General features: G+C 39.9%; 1 protein-coding gene across 1 annotated transcript in view; it reads right to left on the bottom strand.

Moving 5' to 3' along the window:
- TYR (tyrosinase) overlaps positions 1-8,696 on the bottom strand; it is a 42,061-nt gene extending 33,365 nt beyond the window's left edge. Inside the window, exon 1 of the mRNA XM_069015627.1 lies at positions 7,854-8,696. Coding sequence (XP_068871728.1) covers positions 7,854-8,696 — 843 coding nt within the window. The remainder of the gene's footprint in view (positions 1-7,853) is intronic.
- Between the last annotated feature and the right edge of the window lie 2,209 nt (positions 8,697-10,905).

The raw sequence follows: 10,905 nt of genomic DNA on the forward strand, positions 1-10,905 counted from the left end.
ACAGAGCCAAAGGCAAGTTGAAGTGCTGCTGAACTAACTTTTGAACGAGTGGAAGGAGATCAGATGAATCCTTTTGTAAGTGATTTCACGACAAATTCACACATGATGTTTGATGAAGCTGGTGATATAACATAGAGTCCTTAAGCATCTGGAGTTCTTAAATGATAAATTTTCTATGAATGTGAATATCATGAAGAAATTATTCTCATCTTTTTTGGGGGTATATAAGAAAGCTTACCAGAGGCTTTATCCTTAGACACTGCTCTGTTAGCTGCAATCTGCGCATGTCTGTTAAAACTACTGAGGTGCTCTTGGAGGCTATAGGTAGTTTTCCAGCAGAGAGTTTCATGAGCACATTTCCCCAAAAGCTCACCAAGTGGGTTAGGATTGTACCTCTAAGAGGTACTCAGGTCAGGAATGTGCCTCTAAGGAGTCTTTTCTAAGAACCTCCACCAAGAAAGGAGAGGTAGCAACAGGGAGAGGCCCAAAGTTATAAACACAAGCCATAGCTACGGTGCTGTTTTTATGTTTGGTTTGTATTACTGACAGAGTTGATTCTCATTAGGAGGAACATGGACAATTCAGGAGAAGCTCTAGTAATTTCTTTGGTCATAAAGATGCACCATTCTGTGTCCCCAAGAAGTGCATTAGTGATGAAGGCAAATGTTTCTTGGCCTGTGATGCTCAACCAGTTTCTCAGTTGTCACTTGGCTCAGAAACTACCTATGTGTGGATTTTCTTTCTCTCCCCTATGGACTTTATCTAGGTTCATATCTCCTGGGTTCTTCATCCTGCCATCTCCTATCTTTTGTCCTTTCCCCACTGCCCTGGGGATATATCCCTATTGTGTCTTAAAGAGGAATTGCATGCTCTGTCCAAGACACAGTTTTCAGATATTCAGATAGAGAATCTTCAAGCATGAGATCAAATATATTTCTAAACAAAAAAACTTTCCCCCTTTGTTCTGTTTATCAATTTCAGGGGGATTTAATGTAATTGTTAATGTCATGAGGGTTATAAATCAGAGCGCTATTTTTTTTTTTCCATTTATGTTTCAGTGTAGCCTTTGTTAACTGTCTGACTAACTAGATTCATCCTAAACAGAAGCCAGATGCCACAAGGCATTTGGTAAATCATGGTCAAGAAATGCCAACATAAGTGCCAGGAATGAAAATGCTTGTCTGTAACCTTTTGCTTTTTCTTTTTCTGAACTAAAAATTAAGGCTTGGTCATAAAATTAAGCAGGATGCTTTTCCAGAAAGATTTAACTTAGGTGATATTAATTAAGCATCTATCCTGAAACTATAATTTGTTGTTTTAACTGTCATGTGATGTGTAAGTGATAATAGAACATAGATCAGTCAAATGGTTCTTTCTGGATGTAACCTGCATAAAGGATACATAAAATGGGTCACATCATTGCCTTCTTTTCCTTCAGCAGGAATTCTTTTTACTATAAAGATGTTGGTTTAAAACATGATTTTTTTTCCCTTTTAGCACAGTCCTGAGCAAATTTCTCAATTCATCCTGGACAAATCCTCAAATTCCAGCTGCACCTGCCTGTGTGAATTCCTCAGCTCCAGGGAAACTGTTAGGAAGATACTCTGAGGAAAGGATTATGTAAGTAGTGAGCTGAGCAAATGCCAGTAGATGGCAGTCCAGAATATGCAGCACTGCCTCTGGACCTTGTAGCGCCCAGCAAAACATATCCCTCTGTGCACTGCAGCTGAGATCTTGAACAGAGCTCTTCGGAGTGTTTCTTAGAAAACAGACTGTAGAGGCTGTCTCACACCTTTGGTAAATGGAAAAGTCTTTTGTCTTTTACTTTGCAACTGCATGCACAGACCAGCCCCTGTGACAAAATAAGGGGAACTGCGTTACAGAACACTTCAACGATGTTCAGTCTTTTGCCTGCTGACTCTAAATTCAAAGCTTTGGGGAATTTTGTGACAGATTTCTTGGGGTTACTTTTGCCTATTAGATCTGTGCTCATAAGGGGATTCAACACTGGTAATAGATACCTGAATGCTTGGGAAAAGAGGATTCTCTGTGGTATTGAAATGGGTGCTCACTTACAAAGTGATCTGAAGTTCCTCAGTTTATTGGGGCAGTAGAGCCACTCAAAGGGCTAATCCACACCTCTGTGTCCTTTAGAACTGGTTCCTTGCTCTGCTTGTCTTCTGAGCCCCCCTGAGCAGGGATCTGCCCCTCTCCAGAAGCTCTACCAGCATATTTTCATAGTGTTGTGCTGCAGATTATATAGTCTGAAAGAACCACTTCAGACTACAGCCAGAGCAACCACTTAACTTGCTGATGTGTGCCAGCCACAGAGATGTGATGTAGGCATTTCACGGCCTTCCTTGACATCTCCCCTCACCTCGCTTTGTCCTACATGAAGCCTGAACTCCTGATTTGGAGCCTTGGGTCCCGTTATGGAGCCAAAAGAGATTTTGCAATGATTCATTGTCTTTCTCTGTCTTTCTCCACTTATTCTCATGACCTTGCTTGGGAATGTCATTAAAGCACAGGTCTCACACTGGGTTTAAAACATTTGGTAGCAGTAAAGAGGTTTAATTTTTACTCTTTTTTTGACTGCATTAGGGCCTGGCATAATTTAATCCTAATTAAGTGGAATCCAGAAGATATTTACTCACCAAACTGGGAAAACGCAAGGAAATCCCCAGATACAAGCTGTAATTTGAGACCTTGTTTTGATAGGAGGAACTTTGAAAGGTGCTGTATCTGTAGCAGACCAAAAGGGTTTTAAGAGATTCTGTATATTTATATCTGGTTCTTCATGTACTGCTGAATATTGGCAGGAATGGAAAAGTTAAACAGGCAGAGGACTGAAAGAAAAGAGAATATGGAAAGCAAAGCTTTGAAGAAATTCTAACATCTTCTAAAAGGGTAAGGTCCTTAATTGTCTTTCTTCCCCTTATGGCACATACATAGACTGGGGAAACTGTGAAACAGCTAAAAGGAGATGAGACCAACATGGACTGACAGCACTGAAACTAACCTGGAGCCTTCAAGGTATTTTCTCAGCCTTCAGTAAAAGCTGTCTGAGTTTCACCTTTTTGCTTGGAAGCAGTCCAGAATTTGGGGGGTAACCTATACCCCATTAAGCACCTCAAAATAGTGCTGGGCCAGAGTAGAAAACTCTATTAACAAGTACTGATGAAGTATTCACTAACACCTTCTGGTTTGACAGGCCCTGATTGCCTGCTCCCTGGCTGTCTCCAAGCTGTACCATCACTGCTGCTGTCTCCATGTCTACTGTGAAATCACTCAGACACTTCTCTCTAGAGAGAGAGATGGTAGGCTTCTTCTGCTGGTGAATTATTAACAAACCCCAGTTTTAATGAAATTAAATCTAGCTATTGATTTATACACCTCTGAATATGTATATTCTTTATCTTTTATTTCCATGACTCCTGAGCAAGCATGGCTATACACTTGTGGACAGCCAAGCATCCAGGGACCCAGCTTCACTGTCACCCACACATGACCCCATGGGCAGCAAATCACAGGGACATAGAGGCTGAGGGTACCCAAGTGGCTGCTTCTGTGCACAGATCCTGATACCCTCCTGCTGTGGTCATGAGGTGGCATGTGAAGAAATACCTCTTCCTAACAGGAAATGTTTCAAATTTATAATCCATGTAAGCATATCATTAGAGAATAGAGTTCACAAACTATTTCTTTATATTTACCTCCTGCATTTGGGCTCTTGCTTTTTAATGTACCAGCCTGTACCTGGCATCACAACTTATTAAGTTGCAAAAATAAAATTAAGTCATTGAGTTTGTGAGTTCTTTGGGTGTCCACAAGCAGATGAATGTAAGTCTTTGGTTGATTTAAGAATAAAGAAGTTCTGGCTTCTGGTGTTTGTATTTCTGAAAATTTCCTGCAGTTTTTAAAGATAAATGTAAAATAATGTTTCAAATGATGCTGTCAGACTATTCAGCCAGCAATACAGCTCCCTGATAAAATGTACTTAGAATTAAATAACTGTGTCTGAATAGCAGAATTTGTATTTCTTATGAAGTAATGTTTTCAGGTAATGGATCTAAAGTACTGTCATTATTAGTTCAGAAGCATTTTGTCCATTTTCTATTTGTGTAACTTGTTTCTCTTTTGTAGTAGCTTTGCTTTTGTGTAAGTGGTTCTTCAGGGTGATATGGAATGAAGTACTGAGGGAAATTTTCCATGCTTGCAACAAAGAATTGGCAGCAGGCTTACCCCAGCACATCCAAGAGCAGCCAGCTCTCCACGTTATGCAATTGCTTCTCTCAAGTCTTAGGAGAAACAGAAGAGAGGGAGCTGAAGTTGGTGGTGTTTCCTGCTTACCACAACAACAAACTGAAATAGCACTTACATTCTCCAGCTTTATTTTCTTCATCCTATGTCTAGCACACTGTGGGGATTCCCAGACTCTAATGTTAACTACCAGCAGAAAGATTCTGCTTTTATTTGCAGTAGGCTTTTGTGCATTTGCAACTCCATTGACTTCAGCTATTTCTCGAAATTAGTCCTGTTGTAGAAGAGAGAATTTCACCTCCTACTATTTAGAATCATAGAACAGTTTTGGTTAAAGGGACCTTTAAAGGTCAGATAGTCCAACCCCCCTGCCATGGGCAGGGACATTTTCAACTAGATTTTTTTTTAATAAATCCATTATCTTGAATAATTGTAGAAAATAGCACTAAAACAACAACAACAAAAAAATCTCTCAAAATGTCATGGAATAGCTCCAATTCCCATACAGTTTTCTGTTAAGTTGACATGGAATTGCAAAAATTGGTAAAGCATTAGTATGTCTCATGCAGCCCTAATGCTGAGTGTAAAATTTGAATCATAACAAACAAGTAACTGAAAACATGAGAAAACCCTTCCCACCCACCCTAAAACATGAGATAAGCAAACAAACAAATCCAGTAAAGATTCCTGATAGTCTTTCTGGTAAAAAAGAGGCAGGAATAAGAAGTGTCACTTAGATGACAAATATGAGAATAATGTGGATGGATAATTCACTTAGCCAAGTGGTAACAGTAGCATGTTGAAGAAAAAGTAAGGTGAAAGCAAGAATTTCTGCATGTATCCATGGGTATCCATGTTGCCATGGCAACTCCTCAATGGAATAAAGTATTTTCTCCTTTCTTTGGGATTAAAAAAAAAAAAGAAGAGGGATGCTGTTCTGCGAGTAGGCACTTTACCTTTTTTAAAATAAATCTAAACCATTTCCTGACATAGCAGGCATTGTTTGGTTTTGCTTTGGAAAGACACTTAAAATTCTAAAAAGGAGACCATATTATTGATGTGCTACTCAAGGGTTTCTCTTGCCCTCTTTTTATTTCGAATGCTCTTTAAAAGCCTAAATTCCTTCACATTTCTGGATCCTCCTTTTTTTTTTTTTTTTTATTCATGCTGTTTAGCTACAGAGCTGAGATAATCAGAGCATTCTGCAGCAGATCCGTGGCTGTTTTCCGGTTCAAGCTAAGGTTATTTTTGTTCCTTTTTGATTTTCTAGAGTGATCTCTTACTTTGTGCTACTTGAAGGAACTGTATTGACTGTTATTCCCTATTAAGCAGTTGTTTAAATTTGGATTCAAGGCTAATAAAAAATATCTTTATCCCAAACTCACTGATTGAAAATGCAGATCTGTTCAATTTTTTTCATTCCTTCTCTAGATAAGACAGGAGAGCCATAAATAGATAGAAGATATTAGAGGGAAATGATACCCTTTGAAGGTAAAGTTTTTGCTTATTTTGGAAATTTTGATAAAATTTTAACATTTCCAGAAGTGGCTGAAAAATATAAGTGATAAGTATTTTCAGAAATTACGTGGGAAACGTCAGCAAATGACTGAGGTGCTCTTACCTATGTACACTGACACTGAATGAGTTTTAAATATAGCATATTTTTTATTCCTGCACCTACTAAAGTTACACAGAAATATCTCCTTGACCAACTTGTTCCATTAAAAAAATCTTTATTTTAAGAATATATTAGTGGGAACTAACTTTAAATAAAAAATTATAAACCTGACTTAAATATATTAATTGCTATTAATAAATTTTCTGAGTAGTTATTACCAGGAAATATCTTAAGAATCTTGATACAATTAATAAAACTTTTGCAAAAGAAAATGAGCTAAATGCAACTGACAACTGCATGTCTTTCAGAAAATTCTGCTAGCAGCTTGCTGATTTCTCTGTATTACCTGCCTCCTCCTACCTTGGTTATCTCATCCTATATACTGTATTGATAGCTCCACTTGACACATGTAACCAGTGCAATTCTGGTTTCATTTAATCCACTTTACCACATGTACAATTTTCACACAACCATTTATTCAGCTCAGTGCAGAACAACATAAGATCCCCTTCTTCCTGATAATGCAATCTAATTAAGCTAGTAGAGTTGATCCAGATTAAAAGTGTTCGAAATGAGAAGAATCTTAGAAAATGGGATGAAAATGCATGTTTGTTTCTGAATCTATTTTATGGCTATGCCTACACTAAATTAAATGTCTTCAGGAAATTTCCCAGACACTGAGGCCAAGTGACATCAAATAATCCATGTCTGTGTCAGTAAAATAATTTTAGTCTCATAAACAGTGTCTCTATGCAAACATTCTCCTGGGAATGGTCCCTGAAAAGTACCTGTCTGAGGGAGAAAAAGGTATGCCCGAGAGTAGCCTAAGTTGCTCTGTTCCTGTATCTCCAAATGCTTGAATTTAGAGATATACACACCCTCTATTATTCAGAGCCCACAAATCAAGACTAAATACAGCCCAACCAGCCCAGTAAGCCCAGTTGGGTGCTGATTTGTAATATGCCAGAATATCCCAGAGCTGCTTGAATTTGTCTCTCTTTCCATTAAATCACTGGAACTGCCCAGCCTTCATTTGGGCTGCTGCTACAGAAATAAACAGAGGATAGATTTAGACGACCATAATCATAGACTTCAACGCCAGAAGCAACTGTTGCTATTGTCATGATGGAGTGTGTCTATTGAAGCTAATAGACCTTTGTCACTGTATTTTAGGCAATGTGGCAGTGATGAGCAAGAGACAAGAAAAAGCTCTCAGTGTTAGAACAGCACACTATAGTTCAGCTACATGACGCCTTATCACTTATGTATATATGTAATTTCCCTGTGCTTTGTGGGCTAATTTGAAGTGCTTTTAATTGGCAGGAATTGCTATTGTGTTTGCCTCTCAGTTCCTCTGAGCAACAGAGATTATTTCTGCTATTTCTTTGAACTATTGTTGTGAATTACAGAGCTGATTCTTCTCTGCTCTAAAGGTTTGGTTTACTTATTTGTCTGTTTGTTTAACATTGAAAGCAGGTTAGTTTAATTTGATAGTTTTTAACTCATGGATAGGAGGAATACACTGGGAGAGGGGTAGAGCACCTGAAAACCCTTTGCTTCTATTTCCATCATTCAGTCGCCTATTGTTTTGCAATGGTTGTGTGCTAGAAATTCATGTGCATAAATCCTGCTTCTTCTGACCTGACTGGCACACCAGAACCAAGCATGTTTAAGCTGATAAAGGCCATATTTGGACACTAAGGCATAGCTTTCCCCCTTCCACTTTACTTTTATGTTCTTAATTAAACAACCTAAATCCTCCAGTCAGAAAGAAATGAGTCAAAGTTACATATGAACAGTTCTAAATGAAGGCAAGGTCCACATAAAATCAGACTTGCTTTCTGGTATTGCTTACTTTCTCTCCAGTAATATCTAAGCGCAGGCAGTGTGACTAAGCTCCCATCTTGTGCACCTCACCTAAGTGCCTAAAATCAGGTAGGATAATTCCCTTCCTCTTTCCTTGGCTGGTTCTTACCTGCCACGAGGAGAAAATTGATGCTGGGCTGAGCAAATTAGGGTTGGTGGGATGTCTGCCACCCATGTACTCATCATTGCAGACCCCACAGTCCTCTGCATCTCGCCAGTCCCAGTAGGGGATGGTGAAGTTCTCATCACCTGTTATCTTCTGGATCTGACGTTCCCACATCAGCAGAAAGGCCCGATGCCAAGGCAGAAAACCGGGGGCTTCGTGGGCAAAATCGATGTCCCGCCACACACTGGAGCCACCTAAGAGTGTGTCTCGAGAGGCGTAATAATGCATCCACACAAAGAGGTCGTACACGTTGATGTCTCTGAACATGGGGCTGGAGCCATTGTTCATCTGAGTATACGTGCCAGTAGCAATGACATACTCCTGGCTTGGGATGTTCTTTGCCAGGTTAAGGTAGGCAAGAAACCTGTTCTTCTCACTGGTGGTGAGCTGGAAGATGTTTCTTCTTGTTTTCACTTGCCTTTCAGTGCAGTTGAACCCTGAGAAACCAAATTTGCACTCCCCACAGTTGTATCCCATGAAGTTGCCTTCACATCTACATGTCCGGTTGTAAAATACAGAGGGCCACTCCTCTCTGTCATCCACTCCTGAAAAAGGGAACTGTGGTCCCAGTGGAGCCTGAGAGAGAAGGATGTTCTGGCAGGACCCTCGGCTGGAAAGCTCCCCACAAGGGGACCCGTCTCCATCCCAGGGGGGACAGCACTCCTTGCTCAGCAGACTCTGCACGTTCGCACAGACTCTGGGGAACTGCCCGGTGGACGGCTGAAGGATGACTAGCAGAAAACCCAGGGCAAACAGCAGCATACTGACAGAGCAGCAGGAGAGCATCAGCGTCATGCTTCAGTGCATGGAGTGTTCTCTCTGACCCCTCCAAAGGCCTGCGTGTGAAAGGAATTCCTCCCCTCCACCAGGAATGCTTCACTGCTGACTTCTGCTACAGCACACCCTTCAATGTCCTTCCCCATTCCTACATGAGATGCATTTACACACAAAATACACTTCAGGGTTAATCTCATTATCACATGTTTTAGGTGAAAGCCAATTGACTTTCCCCCCCCGCCCTCTACAAGTTTCAAAATACAGGCATCTATTATAAACTTTTGTCTTCTGCCTAGCACATGATTGCTTTCCCGTGGCAGTTGGAGAGGAAGCAAAATTAAAATTTGGGCACAGAATCAATTGTAAGTTCTTAGGATTCCTAGTTTGATTATATGCTTTAGAGTAAATGGTTGGTTAAAAAAAATGACCTGGAAGAATCTGGTCAGTTAAATAGGAAGAACAGTGTACCTAAAAATGAGAAAATAAAGAATTTGTAAGCAAGCTATTTTTTTTAACAGGAAGCAAAATCAAAATGTGCTCAGATTAGGTGTGAACATAGGGCAGAACCAGAACAAATTATTTGGCTTGGTATTTTTACATTTCAGTGTAAACTGCCTTTCTCGGATTGGAGTGTGGCAGAGGGAAGTGAGGGAAGTAATATACTTTTCATAAGAAAATGAATTTTTTTCTCCTAGAATTGATAATGTTTTCACAGTTGATGACACACAGGACTCTGCACGACAGTCTTCTCCACAGTTTTGTGGGGAACACAGACAATCTACCAATAGATTTTCAGAAAGCCCTTTGAGCAGCTGTCTCTGGATCAGGAAAAAAACCATTGACTCCTGTTTTTCTCCCATCAAGCAGTTTGCAAACACCATATCTGTGTTCTTTACTCAATATGTTACTGGGCAGCCTCCAGACCACCCACCTCTTTCTTCTTGTACATTAGCCTGAGCAGAGCTGACAGAGCTGCATGAGCAGATTTAGAAGTTAGACATTCTTTGAAGTTGCCCCTTGCAAGAGGACAACTCTTGTTTTACTTCTGGGCAAATCGCACGTGAATTTCCTTTTTTTTCAGCTACTACTGCTATAAGTAAAGGTGGTTTTCTTGGTTTTGTTTCTTACTAAAAGCTTTGTGAATTATTTCCTTGTGCTTAGGGAGGGCAAGAACAACATATAGGCAAATGAAGTGAGAACCTTGCTGGGAAACAATGCCTTTGCTGGGATCAGGAGGTCATCACATGACCATGCTGAGGAGCACGAGGTGCTTTAATCCTGTTGGCTTCTACGCCTCATGTATTCCAGGGGATTATCCCTGAATCCTGCTTCCAGGGAGCCTGTGATGGGGGAGCCTGGAGCAAGAAGGGCAAAGGGCAAGGGTTTGCTTTTTCAAAAAATATTACAAACCATACTCTGATGTTTACTATTTTTAGCTGATTCCCCTGGTTTCCATGTTAGGCTTGTAAAACAGATTTTTTTGTAGAAATGCTACTCATTTATTTTATTTTGTTTTGTTTTGTTTTGTTTTGTTTTGTTTTGTTTGTACTTGACTGTTTGGGAAATGTTGCCATTTTGTTTACTGTTCCTCCCATGGATACTACAAAAATACTACACATGAGGAGAGACCCATCTCTGATGATATTTTAAATTTTTCACTGAAAAGCTACAGAGATTGGGAGAAACTTGAGGTGGAGCCTCAGACTCAACCAGAAAATCCCTCGAATTATATTTATGCAGAAAGTCATACATACAAGTACATTCAATACCCTGGTTTAATATTCAAATGTTTTTTGTTCAATGATTTTATGTTCAATGTTACAAAACAAGGATCTGAGTCTTGAGAGTTGTCATATGATGAGTTTCCTAAGCAGCTGGTTAACCACAGAATTCCCTGCAAAATGGTATGAATGAGAAGCTTTGAATCAGGAATGTGACTCAGGAGCAACACACGTCCCTCTTGCTTTATAGACCTGTCAAGAGTTACTAGAAGGAAAACTCCCAGAGTAGCGAGAAGTCTTCCTGAAGCTCACCTGCTGGCTAGCTTGCAGTGTTACAATCAGATTTTCAACACTATGCTGCAATGCTAAACTGAACTTCACATAGTCACAGCCTGTGGCTTTCTGATGTAGTTATGGACAAGGAACATTCCAAGTGAAAAACCACAGCATTGAATGGATGTTCACATTACCTCATAAAATTAATTCTTTGTTTCCTC

This window comes from Aphelocoma coerulescens, chromosome 1 (assembly GCF_041296385.1).
Source record: "Aphelocoma coerulescens isolate FSJ_1873_10779 chromosome 1, UR_Acoe_1.0, whole genome shotgun sequence".
Taxonomy (NCBI): domain Eukaryota; kingdom Metazoa; phylum Chordata; class Aves; order Passeriformes; family Corvidae; genus Aphelocoma; species Aphelocoma coerulescens.